The sequence below is a fragment of the Jaculus jaculus genome, chromosome 7 (genome assembly GCF_020740685.1).
Source record: "Jaculus jaculus isolate mJacJac1 chromosome 7, mJacJac1.mat.Y.cur, whole genome shotgun sequence".
Classification (NCBI taxonomy): Eukaryota; Metazoa; Chordata; class Mammalia; order Rodentia; family Dipodidae; genus Jaculus; species Jaculus jaculus.
This window is the reverse complement of record NC_059108.1, coordinates 120,343,388-120,366,162: the sequence shown is the minus strand read 5'-3', so window position 1 is coordinate 120,366,162 and position 22,775 is coordinate 120,343,388. Positions and strand designations below refer to the sequence as shown.

The 22,775-nt window shown below is 37.6% G+C and overlaps 1 protein-coding gene across 5 annotated transcripts in view; it reads right to left on the bottom strand.

The window, feature by feature from the left end:
• Positions 1–22,775, bottom strand: part of Fut8 (fucosyltransferase 8) — a 261,713-nt gene that overhangs the window by 127,696 nt on the left and 111,242 nt on the right. For all 5 annotated transcript variants that reach the window (XM_004649268.2, XM_045155050.1, XM_045155054.1 and 2 more), the window contains one exon: positions 15,213–15,639. In XM_004649268.2, coding sequence (XP_004649325.1) covers positions 15,213–15,415 — 203 coding nt within the window. In that variant the 5' untranslated portion in view covers positions 15,416–15,639. The remainder of the gene's footprint in view (positions 1–15,212; positions 15,640–22,775) is intronic.

Here is a 22,775-nt window from a genome sequence, read left to right as displayed (position 1 = left end):
CCTAAGGACCCAGGTTCAATTTTCCAGGCCCCATGTAAGTCAGATGCGCCTGGTGGCACATGTGTCTGGAGTTCATTTGCAGTGACTAGAGGCCCTGGCGTGCCCATTTTTACTCTCTCCTCTTTTCTGTCTCTAATAAATAAATAAAAATAAATCTTTTTAAAAAAAGAATATATTATTCATCACTTAAGCTAAGGTACTCATATAACGGCCACACTTGAGTAATTTTAAAACATATGAAGAGTTTGTTGGGTGAAGAAGGAAGAAAAAGACATTTTAAACACAAGGAAGAGCAGCCGGAAAGAGCATGCTAAGCCGAGGCATCTAATTCCATGGTAGAGTGCCTGTCTGCCATGTACAAAACCCTAGTAAAATTCAATTTCCAGTACTGCCCCACTTAAAAGTCATTCATTATTGTCCAAAAGGAAGCAAAACAAAACAGGGAGGCTCTGGGAGAATAGAACTCAAAATTAAGCCAGAATAGTAGGTATACTTAGTTGTAGAAGAATATTAAGTTTATAAGGAAAATTTTAAAATATTTGCTGAAAATAAAGAATTGTTACAGAGTAATTAACATTTCTTTAGAAGCTTTGCTTTTAAGGATTGCTTTGGCTGACTCTTGGTCTCAAAGACTGCTGATATAAGCAGGAGGGCTTCCCACAGAATGGTGACCTGTCAGAGTTGAGGTTCTCTATCTCTTTAACCTTCTGATAGAAAAGACAGTACATCTCTCTATTTCTCACATTACTAAAGGGTCTAGTAAAATAAGCATTTGTTTCTTTTGGCTCTAAATGGTAAGGAAAAAATTTGTTTTAAAAGGCATATGCTATTGTAGGGCATGACCAAGTCTCATTAGAACACTTAAATATCAAGAGTTCTTTGTTTGCATCCACATGCATATTTCTACTTACAACTGTTTTACCATTGCCTATAACCATTTGATACAAAGCATTATTTTTAGAAGATATTACATATTATTTTAACTATTTTAATTGACATATACTACTAACAATAATAGGGTACAATGTAATAATCTGCAACATGTACAGAATGTGTGAAAAATAAAGTTTGTGTAGTTAGTTTAAAAAACACATTTCTTCAGAATCAAAATATATCTAAGTTTGAAAATGTACAATAAATATAAATGGTAATGCTGATCAAATTCTCATATTATTGATTATATTAATCCCAACAGTCTCTGATACTACTGCTGCATTCTAAACCATATATAAAGATAATAAAATTTCAGTAAATATAAATGCATCACTAGCCCTTTCATGACTGACTTCTATTTCTTATTGGCTATTTTCAGTGCCTGATGTATGCCATAATTATCAGCTTTTAGAAATGATGGAAAGACCAATGTAATTTTCTTGGCAATACCTCATATGCTATTAGAAATTTACTAAGTACATTTTAATAAAGAGAAAGTTAATATATAGAGATTATATTCCTAAATCAAAGCTGATTTCACTGTTATATAGTTCCCTTAGTATTTATGTGTGCAGCTATTAAAGGTGAGTGGTGACTATTCCTTTAACTTAGGTATATTACAGCAAGTAATCAATATTTGGGAGGTTTATTGGTTAGCTCTGCTGGTCACTATTGCAAAATACCTGAAAAAAGGCAACTTAAAAGTGGCAGAATTTATAGCTGGACACGGTGGTGCACACCTTTAATCCCAGCACTCTCGACAAAGGTAGAAGGATCACTATGAGTTTAAGGCCACCCTGAGACTACATAGTGAAGTCCAGGTCAGACTGGGCTAGAGCAAGACCCTACCTCGAAAAACCAAAAAAGAAAAAAAAAAAGGCAGAATTTATTTTTGGCTCATCGTTGGCAGGTCAAGAACGGCATTTGGTGGGAGGAGCTTCTGGCTATAGCAGTGGGACTGTGAGGCACCTAGTTACATCGCATGTGCAGTTTAGACTGGAAGCAACCAGCCTACATTCTGTAAGATTTGATCCTCTCACTACTTCCTCCAGTTAGGCCCTATCTCTCAACCACCTCAAACCAGCATTTCCATTTAGGGGCCAAGTTTAAACCCATGAGCCCATGGAGCATTTCTCACTCAAACTGTAACAAGAGGCATCTACTTTATGGTTGTGCATTGTATGTTGTACTATAACAGCAGTTAGTTGCCTATTGGGAATTTACATGTTTGAGTGTTAATATACTAACCACAAGATAAGCATTAAGTTGACAGCCCTCAGTCACTTTAACAACAACAACTGCTGCTGCTGCTCCTACTACCACCACCACCACAACTGTTCTGTCAGTTATGTTTGTACTACATATATTTTATCATAGTGTTAACTACCGTAGTGAACTGGCCTATAAAAGTACTCTTCTAGGGTTGGAGTGGGGATGTGGCTAAGCGAAAGATTACTTGCTTCGCATGTGTTAGGCCCTGGGCTCAACCTTCAGCCTTGCAAAACAAACAAAACTTGCCTCTAATAACTCTCATAATAAAATTTCAGTGCAACATATTACACTAGTTTTGAGAAGGATTCTATGGTTATACATAAAAAAAAAAAAACTACAGTACAACAGGACTCCAGAAGTCCTTTGACCAAAAGGGTATTTTTAAAAATTTAAATTCATTTATTGTGAGCAGAGAGAGGGGGAGCAGGAAGGAGGGAGAGAATGGAGAAGCCAGAGCCTCCAGCTCTGCTGCAAATGAACTCCAGATATATACATCATTTAGTGCTTTCAGCTTTACGTGGGTAGTGGGGAATCAAACGTGGGTCCTTCAGGTTTGTAAGAAAGTGCCTTAGCCGCTAAGCCATCTCTACAAAAAGCCAGCCCTAACAAAAAAATTTAATATTTTATTTATTTATTTGCAAGCACACACAGAGAGATATAGAGAAAGAGAGAAGAGAAACAGAATGAGAATGGGCCTAGCCACTGTAAATGAACACCAGATGTATATGCCACTTTGTGCATCTGGCTGTTAGTGTATACTGGGGAACTGAACTCATGTCATTAGGTACTGCAGGCAAGGGCCTTAACTGCTGAGCCACCTCTCCAGCCCAACAAACCTCTCAAATCAGAACAAGAAAGGGGGGGCATTATGATCAAAATATACTTTATATATATGTAGAAATTATCAATAAAACCTTTAAAAAGAAAATATAAATTAAATAAAAAATAACTATTCAATGGAAATGAAAATTGGCATTAAACTATTTTTTCATGTCCTCCTTGTCTTACCTATCTGTGGATATAGTGTTCTGTATTTATTAGGTGGACCTAGGTTTTTATTCATACCTTATTGTTCTATTATGTATATCTGACATGAAACATGTCTCCCAAACAGTAGCCTTTGCATACATTTTAAAAGAGCAAAAGGACTGGATTAAAATCACACTCATATGATTTGAAGTAATATAAAGGCATACCTTGTGATTTTACACTGAACAAGAGATGGTCAAATCCTTTCATGCAGCTACCATAATTCACAGGCTAGCTCTAGTGCACTAAAATCTGTACTGGTCCATCAGACAGTGATACCTAGCATACTAATTTCCCAAACTAAACACTTTACTTCATTATTTTACTTAAATAAATTACAGTATGTCAAAACACAATCTCAAAAAGAAAACAAACAAGCAAAAATCTTCATCTGGGTGGAGTGGCACAGACATATCTATAAATTCAAGTACTTGGAAGGCTAAGGCAGGTAAAAACAAACAAATAAATATTCATGGCAAAACACAAATTTGCCTCAAAGAAATGTGAAAGGTAGTCCCCCCCCCAAAAAAAAAAAGCTTTTTTCCAAACAGAAGCAGAGATGTGCCACTTATAAATCCAGCTACTGAATCTAATAAGCCACTGCGGCCATATTTCCTGCTGTTAGTCTCAATTACCCAAAAGCTGTTGGAGCCATCATCAGCTCAGTAATGCTAACATAAAAGAACAATGTGTAATGTTTACTCAAGCTCCTAAGCTCAATTTTCACACAGTCTAAAACATTTGATGGAAACCCACTTTTCAAAACTGTTTAACACTTGTATATGGATGAGAACATTTCAGTACCAAGTTTAATTTTTTTCAATTTAGTACGTAAGATTTTAAGATGGGGCTGGAGGGATGGCTTAGCAGTTAAGGCACTTGTCTGCGAAGCCTGAGAACCCATGTTCAACTCTCCAGGCTCCATATAAGTCAGACATACAAGGTTACACAAGCGCACACGGTCACACATTCATACAAGGTGATACATGGTGTCTGGAGTTCAGTTACAGTGGCTAGACGCTTTGGCATGCCATTTCTCTCCCTCTCCCCCTCCCCTCCCCTCCCCTCCCCCCATTCTCGCTCTCACTCTTTCTCCCTATCATAAAAAAAGGGGCAGTCTGCTGGGCTTGCCTCAAAAAAAAAAAAAAAAAAAGACATAAAGATGTTTATTCTATCTATCACTGTAAAAACCTATAGATACATGGAATGTAAACCTATTTCAGTCTATTTTCTCGACATTTGTGGGCTCTGGATCCAAAGAGGATAAATTACGTATCATTCTGAATTTTAAAGTGACACTTAACATAAAGTAATTCCTTCCACAAAGAAAAACTGGAAGTAGTACAAATTCTATGGAAGTATATAAGATTGTGGACTACCCCCTTCTCCATTCTGTTTAGGTTGTGTGAAACAGAGTTTCATTTTATGAAGCAGAGAGCTGTCCTGGAACTTACTATGTAGTCCAAGCTGGCCTTGAACTTTTGATTCTCCTGCCTCATTTACTGGGTTTATAGGCCTAAGCTATCACGCCTGCCTACTACTTGCAAATGAAGCTACCAACCCAGTGGACATCGGTAGTTCTGTACACATATCAGCATGCTATGCAAGGACTTCTTCACCCATACATGTGGCCAACACACATGGGAAAAACACACAGCATAAAAGTGACCTACCTCTCTTGGGATACTTATTAAAATTTGTTAAAACTACTATTACAGTGCTAAAGATAAGAGGTGGCCTTAATTATTTTTCTTCTGAGACAAGATTTCACTATGTAGCCCTGGCTGGCCTCAAACTCACAATCCATCTGTCTCAGCCTTCCAAGTGCTGGGATTAACCCAGCTAGTAAGACATTTACATTCCCATTACAAACACTCCTTCTAATACTCATTTTTCTGTAAAAATAGCCAAAACCATAGGAGATGGGGCAATTTCATTCCTGAACTGGCAGCCGTCTAGACTCCTGCTTACTGCTTACAGCCCTGATGCCTTGAACAAAAGTATGGTCGCCAATCAACCAGACAGCAGGCTACCATTATGCCAGCACCAGCCTTGAAGATAAGCGAATATTCATGTTACTCTCACATTTTCTTCTCCTGAAATCTATGTTAGGGAAAACTATAGATCATCTAAACTCAGCAGGCATATCCAACTTGTAACCCAAGATAGCTATGAACCTAGCCCAACATATTTATAGATAACATCATGTCAAAAAGTTGGACAACCCCAGAAGCATGTAGAGAATTTTTACTTTGTGCCTCAAATTTTGCAGCAATCGCTTCTATGTGGATGACTCCCCAAAGATGTTTCTTGTGTCTTGCTTTTCTTTTCCCAGTCCCTGAGACCTAAACTCATTTTATCATTTTTTGTTAGATAATTTTATTAAGACCAAGCCCAACCTAGCTAAATCTCTTCTGTATCTTTTTCTTTTAATCAGATTCAGTATATTGGTCAGTGAAGATTACTCCAACACTTGCAAATTTCTGTTCCTACATCATTAAGTTGGGAATAGCAACAGGAGATAAGAGTTAAAAAGTGAATGGAAAACGAAAGAACTAGATCTTTAAAAGGCAAGAACCAAGATAGCTTTAGGAATATAGCACAAAAACTAATGGGTATCTCCTATGACAGCAAAATTGGGAAAGATGATCTTTAAACTTTTTCAAATAGAGTAAGACTTAAAAAGTAGAATGTAATATGACACAGTAAATGCTAATTCTCATTGTCATAATGACAATGCTCTCTGCCCTAAAAAGGTAATCTGCAAAAATAATCCTTTGTAAATCATCAGAAAGTTATGGAAATGAGAGATTAAATTAACTAAACTTCCAAGAAGCAATCTAAATCAAGCTGTCTTCTTAGTGAGGAAGCACTTGCTAATACTGGGCACAAACATGAGGCACAGGTTTAGATCTCACACAAGTGTGATGCAAAATCTGGACAACGTGCAAGCACACATCACACAGCTGACTTCCTTTATGGTACATATACTAACTCTGGAGCTTCACGGGAAGTTCGAGACCAATTTTGGATGGACTACATTTCCCATAGCATTATATTTATAACATTAAGACTACTTGAGGCAGAACTTAAATTCACAGCTAGTTTTCTCTTCAGCATTTATCAAATTTAGATGCAATGTAGAACAAGGGAGTAATGTCCAGTGCCAAAACCTTTAAAACTCTGAGCAGATTTCCTTTTCTTCACATCTGAAGGAAAAAAAGCCCATGAAGTTCCCAAAGATCTGAAAGCAGTATACCATGAACTGGGGAGATGACTCAAGGGTTAAAGATACTTGCTTGAAATTATTATGCCTAAGAAACAGACAAAAAGCAGAAGTAAGCTAGTTTTTGGGGGGGTAGAGTTAAGGTGACTGGACCCCTGAAGGTGAAATGCACAGGCTGACTTCTTATCTTTTGCTTAGTTCCCTAGAGACACAAACATCAGGACCCCTCCTGGAAGGGAGGTCTTTCATAGGATTTAAACATTGTTGTTGGTCAAGTTCAGCCTCAGAACTTGGTGCCAGAGCTCATCTCTTCCTGCAACAACCTCTATCCCTAACCAACCAGCTGGCCCTCTGGTTCACCTGGACCAGAAGACAGCCCACCACCCTAAGGTTCTAAATATAAATACCTGTGCAAGGGGAACGGCAGTGGCTCTGTGATCACTTCCAGCTATAGGTGAGTTTCTCCCACAGCTGGGCCTGGACTGGCTAAGCCAAGGCTCAGGCCCCAGGCCTAGGCTTAGACCCATCCAGGAGGGTCCCCTAGCCCTTATTCTCTGCATGGGTTCTTTATCTCCTCCAGTTCCCCACATGGCAGGAGCTCTGGGAACTTTCTTTCCTCTTTGCTTTCCATGTTTTTTCCCCAGATCTGTATCTGGTCACATGGACTCCTGAGCTACAGGTGGCCCAAGTTGGTGTTTGGGCTCCACGTGGGACACTTCTCTTCTCCCCACTTTATCTCCCCTTACCTCCCTGCCTTCCCCTTTGCACACTCCTTTGTAAAATCTGAATAAAATGTGGTATTTTAAAAATCATTCTCTTGAATCTGGAATTACCAATTCTTTAGTTAGTTTACAGATATGAACTCAGGGCTTAGGGTTCCAGGAATCACCCCAGCAACCCAATTTCTCTGTTATACTAGGTTTCACTAAAATCACTGTAGATACTTTCAATCCCAGACTGTACTGAATTAAAATAAAAAGATGGGAGGGAGATAATATATCTGCAAAAGGGAAGCCTGTACAGCCTTTATGGTACTTTCATATGCAATGTCTAGCACAAGACAAAAAATGTGATTAATAATCAAAAGAAAAGTCAACAGAGGTCAAGCAAAAAGTGATCTAGAAACTGAAATTAGCAAAAAGTCTCATGGTTATGCTAGAATATTAACAAATTAAGAGAAACATGAACAAACAGACTTTAAAAAGTAAATTTACAAAGAATCAAAATATATAGTGTGCCTAAAAACAAAATACAGAAAATAAGTTGGAAGACAGTGTTCAATAGAAATGCACAAAGTAAAAAGCAAAGAAAAATTAGATGAGGACTGGAGAGATGGTGTAGTAGTTAAGCACTTGCTTGTGAAGCCTTAGGACCCCGGTTTGAGGCTGGATTCCTCAGTACCCACATAAGCCAGATGCACAAGGTAGTACAGGCATCTGGTGTTTGTTGGCAGTGGCTAGAGGCCCTGATGTGCCCATTCATATTCTCTCTCTCTCTTTGTCTGTCTGTCACTCTCAAATAAATAAGTAAAAACTGAGCAAAACTTTTTTAAAAATTAAAAAGAAAAAAAACATATTAAAAAAGAAAAATTAAGCCAGGTGTGTTGGCATACGCCTTTAATCCCAGCACTTGGGAGGCAGAGGTAGGAGGATTGCCATGAGTTCAAGGCTACCCTGAGAATAGAGTAAATTCCAGGTCAGCCTGGGCTAAAGTGAGACCTTACCTCAAAAAACCAAAGAAAAAAGAAAAATTAGATGAAACACAAAAACAGGCATGTAAGACACAATAAAAATATGTTTAATAATACATGTATTTGAAGTATCAAACGCAGAATGACTCTGAGGCCATTCTTGAATCTGAAACTATTTTCTTTAAAGACATGAACTCTCAGATTTAAGAAGTTCAACAAACTTCAAGCTGAGTAAAAACAAATCAAGCTTTACATGGATCATAATCAACTACTTAATATCAAAGACAAAAAGAAAATTGTAAATTCAGTGAATGAAAAAAGGTTAGACATCTTGACTAAAATGGTATTAGTAAAATGTTCTCCAGCAGGGCAGTTTTTACTTGGCAAAAGTAAGACATAGTAGGTAACATAAGGAAGATGACAATGATGGCATGACACATTTCAAATGCTAACAAAAATTACTGGCAACCTAAATTCTAAACTCTATTATTAATGTATCTTCCAAAACTGACCCCCAAAAAAAATTTTTTGAGGGGCTGTGAAAGTGGCTCAGTGGGATAAGTGCTTGCAGCACAAGGTCCTGAGGTTGGGAACTCATATAAAATGCTGGGTGGGATGGTGCTGGTAACCCCCACAAAAGTGGAGACCAGACACAAAGAATCGATGAGGCTCAGTGGCTACCTAGTCTACCTAAACCATGAACTTTAAATGCAGCAAGAGAGCCTACATCAAAGAGTAAGGTGAAGATCAATTGAAAACATCCAACATCAACTTCAGGCGAACAAATGTGAACATGCATGCAAAAAAATTGTTTTGTAAAAATATGAAATAATTTATTGCTCTTAAACCTGCATTATATGAAGTACTAGAGGGATAGCGAGATAGCTTAGCAGTTAAGGTGCTTGCCTGCAAAGCCTGAGGACCCAGGTTCAATTCCCCAGTGGCACATAAGCCAGATGCACAAAGTGACGCATGCATCTAGTTCGTTTGCAGTGGCTAGAAGCCCTGGCACACGAATTTTCACCCTCCATATGCCTCTTTAAAAAAGCAGGCAGAAGGAGAATACAGATACTCCAAGGTTGTGCTTTGACCTCTACATGTGTGCCACAGTGCATGTGCCCCCAACCAACATGTACTTACATATACATACAAAATAAATAAATAATAAGTAATTTTTTAAAACCAGAGAAGCTGAAGGCAATGATTCAAGAACCAAACATATATGTGTGTGTGTGTGTGTGTGTGTGTGTGTGTGTGTGTATATATATCTGTATCTGTTATCTGTATATGTATATGTATATGTATATGTATGTGTGTGTGTGTGTGTGTGTGTGTGTGTATTAAAAGAGAGAGAGAGAGAGAGCTTGCGCAGAAGTATCCTGAGAGGTGGATAATATGCCGAGAAGCCATAAATTGTTACTAAAAATATTCAGTGAGTTGTTGGGTAGGAAGACTCCTGATACCACACAACTTTATAGGCTATTGCCAAGGCTCCTGATTACCCAAGATGGTAAAACTCTACTGAAGACTCCACATGCTGGGCTGCAGGTCACTGAGAAAGCAAGCTAGAGCTGAGCTGAAAGTCTCTTCCCTGTTGACTATCTGTGAAGATGCTGAAAAGAATTATGCAGCCTGTGGGGGAGAACATTCATCAGTGATATTAACCAACAGTGAATTCTGCAAGTTTGGCCAACCAGGCCAAACATGTCAACTGATGCATTAGTGGCATGTATGTTGTAAGGGAAACCAACTGCTCTGTGATTAGATTTGAGTGCTGCTCCAACTGCTCTGTGATTAGATTTGAGGGCTGCTCCATGTGAGAGAATTGCTAGTTGGTACTGAAAACCTAATCAAAAGCCTATGGTTTTGGAGGTCATATGCCCTAAGGGATATACTGTGCCCTGGATGAATGGATACATTATGCCTATCACATAACCTTCTAAATACTTATGTTTATGCCCATACATTAATGCTGCTCTCACTTTTGGTTAGAGAAGCCTTTCTTTTCAGATGGCAGTGACCACTGTAGGGAGACTCAAAACTCACTAAAGTGCTGAGAAGAAGGGCAGGTGGCATGTTCAGCACTAGGTAAGACACCTCTAATATACCTGCCAAGGTATTGCACAGGAGTGGTGAAAAGGTAAGAGTCAAAGGAAGGGGAGGAGTGCTTTGTTATACATCCTTCCAAATACAGAGTGGTGATGGTGTTCATGGCCTCACAGCGGCTAGTACATCTACACAAGACCTACATAATAGAAGGGAAAAGGTGATGAAGTCAAATTAGAAGAGAGACTAGTTGGACAGAAGAAGGGAGTCTGTGGGGAGAGGTGAGTTCAAGAGAAGTAAAAGGGAAGGTGCTGAGAGTGACTATGATCAAGATAGACTGTCTGAATTTATCACAGTTGTCAACAAAAGGATTTTTTTAAAAAACATGTTCACACAAAAACTTTTGCAAAGATTAATGTAAGCCTTTTCACAATTATCAAAAACAGTAACAACCCAATGCCCTTCAAAAGAGATGAATGGGGAGCTGAAGAGATGGACCAGTGGCTAAAGGCACTTGCTTACAAAGCCTTAGAGTCCAGGTTCAATTCCCCAGTACACATGTAAAGTCAAATGCACGAAGTGGCACATGTATCCGGAGTTTGTTTGCAGTGGCAGGATGCCCTGGCACGCTCATACCCTCTCTCTCTTATCTCATTCTCTCTTGAATAAAGACAGTATTTTTTAAAAAGGAAGGAAAAGTAGGGCTGGAGAGAATGCACAGTGGTTAGGGCATTTTCCTGTGAAGCCAAAGGACCCAGGATCAATTCTTCAGGACCCACATAAGCCAGATGCACAAGGTGAGGCATGCATCTGGAGTTTGTAATGGCTGAAGACCCTGGCATGCCCATTCACTCTCTCTGTCTCTTTCTTTTTCTCTCTCTCTAATTAAAAAAAAGTAGATTTTTAAAAAACTAAAACTGAACGATAACCGCCACTAAAATTACATTACATATTTATAAATCAACATTAAAATGAATGAAAATACTACTGGCAATTAAAAAATAAGTAATGTATACAACAATACTGATAAATCTCAAACTTGTTATACTAAATGAAAAACGCCAGACTTTAAAAGCTATATGCGGGCTGAAGAGATGACTTAGTGGTTAAGCACTTGCCTGGGAAGCATAAGGACCCCAGTTTAAGGCTCATTTCCCCAGGACCCACGTTAGCCAGATGCAAAAGGGGAGGCACGCGCCTGGAGTTCATTTGCAGTCTGGAAGCCCTGGTGTGCCCATTCTCTCTCTCTTTCTCTCTTTCTGCCTCTTTCTCTCTCTGTCTGTAACTCTCAAATAAATAAATAAAAATGAACAAAAAATATTTTTTAAAAAGGCAATATGTTGCACCATTTCTTTCATACATACACTATTTTAGAACAGAAAAAAATATGGAATAGCAAAATGACCAGCAGATGTCACTACCAGGAGGTGGGGACTGAATCTAACTAAAAGGGCAACAAAATTTTAGGCAAAGGTAAGATTCGTCTATAACTTGATTACATTGGTGATTACATGACTGGATATTTTTTAAAAAATGCACAGACCTGTAAAAAAAAGTAAGTTTTACTGTACGAAAATAATTCATGAATGAGTTGCACAAATGCACTTGTACATGTAATACATAAACCCTCACAAACTGCCACTTCCCCCACACAATGTACTTGTACATTCATATCCCTCAAGAAGTAATTTTTAATGTCTTCTAAATCTATAGCAATATCAAAAATTCAATATATTCTAGAAGGTTAACTGCTTTTAGAATTCTTTTCCTGGGACTAAGGACCTAGCTGAAAGGATAAAGTGCTTATTGTACAAGGGTGAGGGCCTGTGCTCAGATCCCCAGCATCCATATAAAAATGCCAGGCAAGAGTGGTGGCCTGCCTGTCATCTTAATGCTTAGGAGATGGAAACAGGTTTCCCCAGGGCAAGCTGGGCTAGCCAGATGAGCCAAATTGGCATGTTCTCCATTCAAATAATAGACCTTACCTCAATAAATAACAGCAAGAGCAACTGAGGAAAACACCAGACATCGACCTCTGGCCTCCACATACATACAGCGAAAAGAAAAAAAAAATGCATGCACACAAAAATACATACCACACATGTGAAAGGAAAAAAGGACCAGCAAGCAAGAAAAGGGGGAGATGAGAGAGGGTGAAAAGGAAGTCAGGAGGGAGAACAAATTATTTTCCTGAATCTTTTAAAAAACAAAACAAAACCCTACAGTTTCAGGTTTCTCTCCAACTCCAGTCTATAAGCCTAATCTCAAAGAAATGAATTTAGGGTTTATTTACCTGAATTAATACTGTATCTTCTTTATAAATACATTTTTATTTAAAAGAGACATATCTGAGCACAAAATATTGCTGAATTACAAAGAGGAAAAGTCCAGAGCTAGTAGCACCTCTATCACGCATGCTCTGGTTCTAAAATGAAAACCCTTTGGATGATATGCAAATAGCCCTACCAGTGTGGTCTGCGGAAGGACCTAATAAGGGAAAATGCCCGTGTATTTATTTTACCAAGATTATATGTCTATGTGTAAAAATGGGCCCATCTGTTTAGTCTGTTTCTAGATTGTATTTAAATATTACAGCATGGCTTATTAAGTCCTTCAAGCTCTTAGAACTCTACATTTAAATGCAGCAGAAGGACTTTAATTTCATTATATAAAAATGTAAAGAGCCAGGCATGGCGGCACACACCTTTAGCCCAGCACTCGGGAGGTAGAGGTAGGAGGATCACTGTGAGTTTGAGGCCACCCTGAGACTAGAGTGAGAGCCTACTTTGAAAAACCACAAAAAAAGAAAGTAAAGAAAGTGACTTAAGGGCTGGAGAGATAGCTTAGCGGTTAAGCGCTTGCCTGTGAAGCCTAAGGACCCCGGTTCGAGGCTCGGTTCCCCAGGTCCCACGTTAGCCAGATGCACAAGGGGGCGCACGCGTCTGGAGTTCGTTTGCAGAGGCTGGAAGCCCTGGCGCGCCCATTCTCTCTCTCTCCCTCTATCTGTCTTTCTCTCTGTGTCTGTCGCTCTCAAATAAATAAATAAATAATTTGAAAAAAAAAAGTCACCTTAAAGAAAGTGACTTAAGAGGCCATATTACTATCTTGTTGAAAGAGCAACCCACACTCAAGGCAAGCTTTCCTTTATACAACAACAACAACAAAAAAAAAAGATAAATTTTGGTAAGAGAGAAGTAAGTGGCACTATCAGTACTAAATATGGAAGAAGAAAGGAAAAGAGTGATTATTTGTGAGTCTAAATGGCTAAAAGACAAAATCGCCTCTGAGAAGCAAAGTTTCTAAGATTTAAAACAAGATTTTACCACAAAACAAATGGTAAAATTAACTTAAGAACCAATTACTCTTAGTGATCTCCTGGTTCTCTTAATTGACATTTTGGAGTCATTTATTTCTCTATGTCTTCAGCTCAAGGATGTAGTGGCATATTAGAGTTCAGACTCGAAAGTTATACTGCTGGCATTCAAAGAAGGCTCTACCCCTTATTAGAAGTGTGATCTTGAACAAATTAGATCACTTAACATCCTTATGATTCTTCATGTGTAAAATGGTTATGAAAATGGTATGACCATCTATTTCATAAAGGTATCATGGATTTCAGTGAAACAATCCATGCAAAGTCCTGGCACAGTACCTGGCAGACTAATTCCAATAAATGTACCTATTATTAGCTACTTCTAATTTATCAATCTCTTCTTCTCTCCAAGAATTGAATATGACTCTATTGAACATTCATCTCTTCCATGCTCCTCTGATTATCCTTCAATACAATGATACAGCAATTCAAGAAGTTACCTGACATCCTGCTGCGACCACAAGGAAGACAACTGCTAGTGACAGGGATGAAGAGCAACCATTTTTGCAAACCTCTTAGCCCCCACCATTGTCTTCCACAGGACATAAGAGACTAAAACTAATACGCTATGATGAAGAAAAATATTATGAACGTAGACTGTGGGAACAGTCTGAGTTCTAGGGAGAATGAACTACAGAGGACAGGGAGATGAAAAATCGCAGGACTTGGGTCATTAGCTCTATAGTGCAAATGTATGTACACCACCAATTATCTTTTACTGTCACATAATGCTCCTCAGCTTCCTAAAACATAGCTCTCTCCAACTATGCTCATGAGTCTCTGTACAACTGGATTTTCTTTCTACCACTCACTAGTTCACTTGATTTTCAAAAAATATATATACTTTCAGCTTTTTTTCTCTATACCAGTTGCCCTTAGTATCAATCACTACCTCTGAAAAATCTCAAATTTTCATTTCTAGCCTTAACATCTTTTGTAAGAGACAGGAAGCGCTAGGTACATAATCATTCTCAGATGAAAAGTAAAAAGATTACGAATTATTAGCCAACTTATAAACTCAGTAACTGGATAAAAGTGGAAATTCATAGGAAGCACTACAACTACTTCTTCCATGAAAAAGTATGCTAACTTAAATTCAGTTTTAATGTAATATATCAAAATTGTCACAAGGCTAAAGATACTTGTAACTAAAACACAAGCATATGAAGTAAATGCCCAGTTTCTATATATTGATTCATATACAAAATAAGAATTTGACACTAAGTAAACATTCTCTACCTCAACTATATAGACATATATCTTTGATATAAAAAATACCCTACTTAGGGCTGGAGACATGGCTTAGTGGTTAAGGCATTTGCCTGCAAAGCATAAGGAACCAGGTTCAATTTCCCAGTTACCCATATAAGCCAGATGTATAAAGGTGATGCATGTGTCTGGAGTTCTTTTGCAGTGGTTAGAGGCCCTGGCTCACCCATTTTCTCCCTTCCCCCCCTTTCTCTTTCCCTCTCTTTCTCTCAAATAAATAAATAAAATATTTTTTAAATATCCTACTTTAAAAAAAATTTGCAAGCAGTAAGTTTTAGAAATTTTTAAGTATTTTTCAACAGGTGAATGAAGCCCTATATTTAAAAACAAGGCACAACATTTCATTCTTCTTCCTTCAGTAGTTCCAAACCTACCGGAGAGATTCAGCCATTCGCCTCAAGTCTTCATTCTGCTGTTTTAACCGTTCAAGCTTTGCCAGAATCTTGGACAGTTCTCGGCTAGAGTGATCAGGGTGGTCATTATCTCGAACCAAGTGACCGCCTATATAGAACAGCAAGGTCCCCCAGGCAAAAAGAATGAGCATAATCCAACGCCAGGAACCAGTCCATGGCCGCATTTTCAGATTTTCAACTCACTCCCCTGACTTCCTGCAGCTCAAAGAATTGAACACATTGTAGCTCTGTTTCTAGTTGGTGCACAGATGATAGAATTCTGTTGTTTCAACACATGATGCTTGAGACAAATTATTCTCTCTGGTAGTCCTGTGGTGACTCTTACAGGGATCCTCCTGGTGATTCAAGAAGGAAGCGCTTCTGTGCTGTGCTTCGTGGCTACTACATCCTGTACAAAGAGTGAGAAATATATTTTGAGTTATTTACAATATATGGAATAGCATGTATTGAGAAACACAGAGTAAAACTAAATGATGTCATCTGGCCAAGAGGCCAGTAAAACCAGAAGCTTGGGCTGGAAAGATGGCTTAGCATTTAAGGTGCTTGCCTGCAAAGCCTAAAGACCCAGTTTCAATTCCCCAGGACCCACATAAGCCAGATGCACAAGGTGGTGCATGTTTCTGGAGTTCATTTGCAGTGGCTAGAGGCCCTGGTGCACCCATTCTCAACCTCAGTGTCTCTCTCTCTCTTTGTCTCTCTCTCTGCCTTTCTCTCAAATAAATAAATAAAATATATTTTAAAATAACTGAAGGCTTTAAATTTTCACAGTAAGCTAACCACATGCATTAGTGTTCTAGCAGATAGAAGATTCATTAGTTCTATGCTTTGTCATCACTTTTCCTTCTTGCAGTATTGCCAAACAGCATTTATATGTGATTTAAAAATACATCTTTAATAATTAATCTAAAAACAATATTGTATTTATCTATATACATAACATATTCATTATCCAAAACAAAAATATGTTCTCAGTATGAATAGATTCATTTCTACAAATTCTCACTAAGTCAACTTCCCTCCGTTTCACTGCTCTGCTGCCCTTTCACTACATAACTCTACAGATGATAGACAAATCATCATTTTTAGGATACATTTTAAAACTGATTTGCATCTTAGAGAAGCAAAAGCTACCACAGCGATTAATCAGTTGGCAACCACTCCAATACATAAGCAAAGTTTCAAATGGATCACGCTTTACCAATCTTTCCTCAAATTTGTTGAAAATACAAATAATTACAGAGGTTGAACATAGTACAACTACGTTATATATGTGTGTATATATGTAGTACAACTATGCCATATATATACACATATCTGTATGAAAATGTCAAAATGAAATCTGTTATTTTATACAATTGAAATACACTAACAAATATACCAACAATTAGAATAGAAGTCTAATATCAGTTAAATCTTTAGTTACTATGTATTTTAAGCTCTAATGCTCATAATTTTCTAGCTTTAGTTATGTTTTACTTGTTATATCCCTATGCTTAGAATTCCCCAGAAAACAAAATTTTCTCCTCCAAAAAATGTATGAACAAGAATATGACTTAAAACTACGTAACAATTCTAGAGCTATGGAAGAGAAATCATGTATCCTGGCACAGAGTTGCTTGTAAGAGAAAAATAAAATTTTTGAGGCAAGCCCAACAGACTGGCCTTTTTTAATTCAAGGTGGGGAAATATGACTTGGCGTGCCAGGGCCTCCAGCCACTGCAATCCAGATGCATGTGCCACCTTGTGTGCATGTGCAACCTTGTGCGCTTCTGCCACCTTGTGCATCTCTGTTACATGGGATCTGAAGAGTCAAATATGGGTCCTTAGGTTTTGCAGGCAAGTGTCTTAGTCACTAAGCCATCTCTCCAGCCCAAGGAAAAAAAAAATTTTTTAAAAGAAATTCAGTATATAAGATTGAATATAAGGGGTGTATGACAACAAATCAAACAGTCATAAAAATTTAATTAAAACATTACAGAAACAGAGTTAAAAAATCAGAGTACAGGCCACTGTTTATTTTATTTCTGAGCCTCAAATTTTAATTGATTATAAATGTCCAAGTAAAAAAAATCAATCAAGTCTGACAGCTTAAGTAACTCATTCAACTGGAAGTATTAACATTTATGTTAATAACATTTTATTATGACAATTTATTTAACACTGAAAAATTCTTTCATATCATATACTGAGCCTGTTATATCACTTAGGTAATCCTAAGCTAAGATATATGCTACAGATTCATGTTTCTTTTTTTTTAAGCTTTATTGGCACACAGATAGGGTTATTTAAGAAAGAGAGGGAGTGGGCTGGAGAGATGGTTTGGTGGTTAAGGTATCTGCCTGCAAAGCCAAAGGATTCCGGGTTCATTTTCCCAGGACCCACATAAGCTAGCTGCACAAGGGGGCGCGTGCATCTAGAGTTCATTTACAGTGGCTGGAGGCCCTGGCACGCCCATTCTCACCCTCTCCCTTTCTCTGCCTCTTTCTCTCTCTTCCAAATAAATAAATAAATAAAATGTATTTAAAAAAAAAAGAGAGAGGGAGTGAGAGGAAGAAGCAGATATACAGAGAATGGGCATGCTAGGATCTCTAGACAATGAAAATGAACTCCAGATGCATGTGCCACTTTGTGCAACTGGCTGACATGGGTACGGGGAATTGAACCTGGGTCCTTAGGCTTTACAGGCAAGTGCCTTAGCCGCTAAGCCATCTCTCCAACCCTCATGGTTCCTTTTAAACAAAATTAACCTAGACAACTATAATGAACAACTAAACAAAAAGTTTTTTATAAATAATTTAAATAAGTAATAACAAGATGAGCTGGGACATTTTTAATTTTAAATTATCACAAGCATTCAAAGCCAATGAGATATAATTTGAATAGTTCAGAGTTATAAAAACATAAATTTTGTCCATCTCCCCATTCCTGTGATCATACAACATCATCTTAACTTTGGTTTTGGAGAGAATATTTCCCAGGATTTTAGTATTCTTATCAGCACTTTTAAATGAGATCAACAAAAGGAAGCCAAGCTGAAAGATGATTCATTTTCTATACAGTTGTTCTTAGCATAGTTTAAAAGAGCGGGTAAAGAAGGTTTTCCTTTCTATACCATAGTGAATGCCTGATTATTTGCTTATCATGTCTGTTCTTTGTTTGAACAATGACTGCTAAAATATAAACTCCAAAATTTTGTTCACTTTCTTCCCTGATGCATCCAAGCTCACAGAACTACATTCGGCGTCGGTAGACACTGGTGAGAACTGAACCACTGACAAGGTGGAGCTGCCAAAGAGGACAACAGTAGCAGCTCCATCCGCATGTTTGCCACACAGGAACAGCAAAGCGGAAAGCAGAAGCAAGACAGCACTACTGTAGTTCAAAAATAAAAATATAAAATAACCAGGATGTATTCTTGTGAAAGCTATGTCTTACATTATACTTTTATTAGACCAACAGTCATACTTTAACCATGGAAAAATACTTTCTTCACTTTGTTGTTTTCCTCCTCGAAGGTATACTTTTCAAAGACAAGAGTGTGCTGTCATTCTTGTGACAGCATAAGCATATAAAACCCACTTACAAGCTAAAACTGGCTCAGTGGTTAAAGGGGCTTGCTTGTAGAACCTGAAAGCCTAGGTTTGACTCCCCAGTACCCATGTAAAGCCAGATGCTCAAAGTGGAGCATTCATCTGGAGTTCATTTAGAGTGTCAAGAGGCCCTGGTATTCATTCAGTCAGTCTCTCTCTCTGCTCATAAACAATTTTTTTATAAAACCACTTAACATTTGTACAGTATTAGTGAAAGTACTCAAATTAAACCTATTTCAACACTAATTATATATACATAATCAAGAGCTAATTCCTGGCTAAAATTCAGTTGGGTGTGTTTACTAATTTTTATTTCAAAGTGGGTTGTTTTCAAATGTTTAGAAGTACCCTTTGGCAGAACATTAAATGAATTGAAATATGCCTTTGCAAAAGTATTTTTAATTAATAATACCACTTTTAAAGTGACTAGGGTATTTAAATGATTTTTGTTTCTTAGTATTTAGAAAAGTAGGTTATTTTCGCTTAGTAACTCTGGAAGAATAAATCATAAGTGATTTTTGTTTTTATTATTAAAGCACTTTTTTGAATCTTGAAAGAGTACTCAAGTAAAATCAGAAACTTTCGAACTGCTATGAGGCCTAAATGGAGATAATTATAAACAAAATATTTGCTCATATATATCTGCACATGAGAGGTACTCAATAAAAGTTAATTTTATTTTAATGCTGATAGGTATAGAGATTAAAATTAGGGGTGCTATAATAAAGAATGCTCAGACTTAAGTATCAGTGCTAGTATGTGACGGCTAAGAAAACTAAATGGCAGTTTATTTACCTATAAAATGAGAAAAAGACATACTACTTCTGCCAGAGAACACTGGGAAAGGCTTAAATTATCTAGGTGAAGCATTTAGTAGCAAATTATTATGTAATATATGTTCTTATTTTACAAACCCAATTATAGTGATGCTATATAATAAAACATGTTATTGTAGGTAGCTTTAAAAAATAGCTGTCAATGATGGGCCTGTGAATTCAGTATGCATGTCTTGGATCATATCCTCTAGAGTGTGGGTTGAACCTGGTCATTTGTTTCCTAAACAGAATACAGCAAAAAAGCCAAAGGATTTTACTTAAAAGACTAAGTTCTGTCTCACTTGTATTTTGATGTTACATGCTACCATATACCTTACTGAGAGGCCTATGAAAGGAACTAGGAAGCTATCCCCAGCCAATAATCCAAGAAAAAATAAAGCCCGCAGTCCAAAGGCCACAATGACCTCTTGAGTTTGTTGAATCCTGCCAGCAATTATGTGAGTGAGCTTGGAAGTATAACACAGCCACTGTAGATTTAAGAAGACATGCAGCTCTGGTCTACATCTTTATTTCAGGCTACAGGCTTGAAGATAAAGCAGAGTCAGAGGATCCAACTAACCATTCCCAAATTTCTAACCAACATATAATAATTACTGTCTTAAACAACTTAATCATAGGGTAATGTGTCATTCAGCAATAGATAATTAAAACATATCTACCTTCCATACTAAGCTGAAGGCCTGGCCTTTAAAATCATGTGTTCTAAGCAAGTTGTACAAAGTAGGAACACAAGACACAGGAAAAGAGTGAACCTTAATTGCTATATTTTCTTACATGTCTCCCACATATAATTAGAACTCTTAATATTTAATAAATAGTATAAAACAAAAAATTAGGGCTGGAGAGATGGCTTAGCGGTTAAGCGCTTGCCTGTGAAGCCTAAGGACCCTGGTTCAAGGCTCGGTTCCCCAGGTCCCACGTTAGCCAGATGCACAAGGGGGCGCATGCATCTGGAGTTCGTTTGCAGAGGCTGGAAGCCTTGGCACGCCCATTCTCTCTCCCTCCCTCTATCTGTCTTTCTCTCTGTGTCTGTCACTCTCAAATAAATAAATAAAATTTTTTTAAAAAATTATATAGGGTGCAAAAGATTTAACAGGTAAAAGTAACAACTACTGATTAATGATGTAAGTATAAAAGCATTTGTATTGCTTACTAGATAGAGTTGCACTACCAACCAGGATAGAATAATAAGTACTGCGTTAGCATCCTCACACATACAGTATTAAACTTAAAAGAGAACACCACCATCTATCTGTCCATCTGTCTATCTATCTATCGTCTGTCTGTCTGTCTATCTATCTGGCTTCATTTAAGAGAGATGAGGATATAGCTCAGTGGTAAAGGCTTGTCTAGCATGTACAACTTTGGCTTCAATAACCAGCACCAGGCAAATATTTTAGATAAACCATTTTCAAATATGGAGTAAAGGTCATATAAGAGTATAACTGAGAGAAGAAAAACAATAAAGGCAAGCACTATGATCACTCCAACCTCGTGCCTAGAGGCATTTACTGAACATTAGCTAAGAGTAGGAATAATTCAAACAAAGCACACCCATCTTCCTCTGATGAAAAAGTTCAGGAAATTTAAGATGGGTGGAATTTACAGGTCATTGACCTAAAGATGAGAAAGCTACCCAGAGTAGAAGTGCCAAAAACCTTCACAGGAAATCCTCTGAGTCTTTGGCCAGACAGTATATACTAATAAGATCTTGAAAGTCTGGCAATGGAATGACTATCAGGGGAAATTAAGTAATTAAAGCTGAAATAGTGAAACAGTGCTTGGGAGAGGTGCGTTCAATGTTCAAAGCAAGTACAATGAAAATACTACACAGGAAATGTGAAGCATTTTATAAAATTTCAAGTAATAAAATATTAGAAGTCAGGGATAGGCAAGCAGAGATCAGAAAATGCTTCCTGTAAAGAATATGCTAACCAACATGTTAAGCACACACTGTGTGCCACTCTTCTCAGTTTATTTTATATCTTTGTCACCCTTGGACAAAAGCTTGAAATCTTGTTTGTGACAATATGAATGGAACTACAGGACATTCATAAACTAAAATGAGTCAGGTACAGAAAGACAACTACCACATCTCGTAAGTGTGTTACCAAGAAAAAGCACATCTCTCACCTCAAAGGGAGTAAGAAATAGTGTATTCTAGAGCCAAATATGAGTGATTATGGCCTAGGAACATAGGTTTAGATTATCCCATATTGCATGTCCCAATGCAGTAACAGTTTCACGAAGCCGTTATATAACAGAACAAGAGAGTCATAAATCAAGACACTTTTCAAATATACTGGTGGAAACATCAAGTAGATGGGTTACAGCAAAGCAGGGAAATCGCTGTTACAGGTGTCAGATAGCATCTGATGACATTCCTAGTTTGGGTTGGTGGAAGCTAGTAGTCTATTAATACATTCCAAAGGTTGCGTTTGACAGTCACAATGATGTTGGGTCAAACGTATAGATGAGCAACAAATGGCTACTAAAGGGACTAAAGAAAGCCCAAGATAGTTCTGAAACTGTAACTACTTCTCAAGAAACTTTTTTCACAAGTGGGACCTAAAAGTGCAGCCATCATAGAAGCTAAGGGTAGAATAATAGTTACCAGAGACTGGATATAATAGGACAGAAAAAAACAGAAGCCAGCCACTGAAGACAGTGTTACTGTTGACAGGAGAAATAAGTTCTAGTATACTATGGCACAGCTGGGTAAATATAATTAACAATACTGCATTATATATCTCAAAATAGAAGAAAGGAATTTGAATATACTCACAAAAAATGTTACGAGTTTAGGGTGATGGATATGCTAACTACTCTGAATTGATCACTACCCAATGAATACAAGAACCAAAATATTACCTTGTAGCTCAGGAATAGACAAATATTGAGTCTTTTTTGTTTGCTTTTTCAAGGCCAGGTCTCACTAGTCCAGGCTGACTTGAAGCTCACTCTGTACTCACAGACTGGTCTCATGGCAAGCCTCCTAACTCTGCCTCTCGAGTGCTAGACTAAAAGGTATGTACTACCAGACCAGGATCTGTTTTTAAAGTTTTAAATGATAATTCTACAGAGCTGAAGTTAAGCTA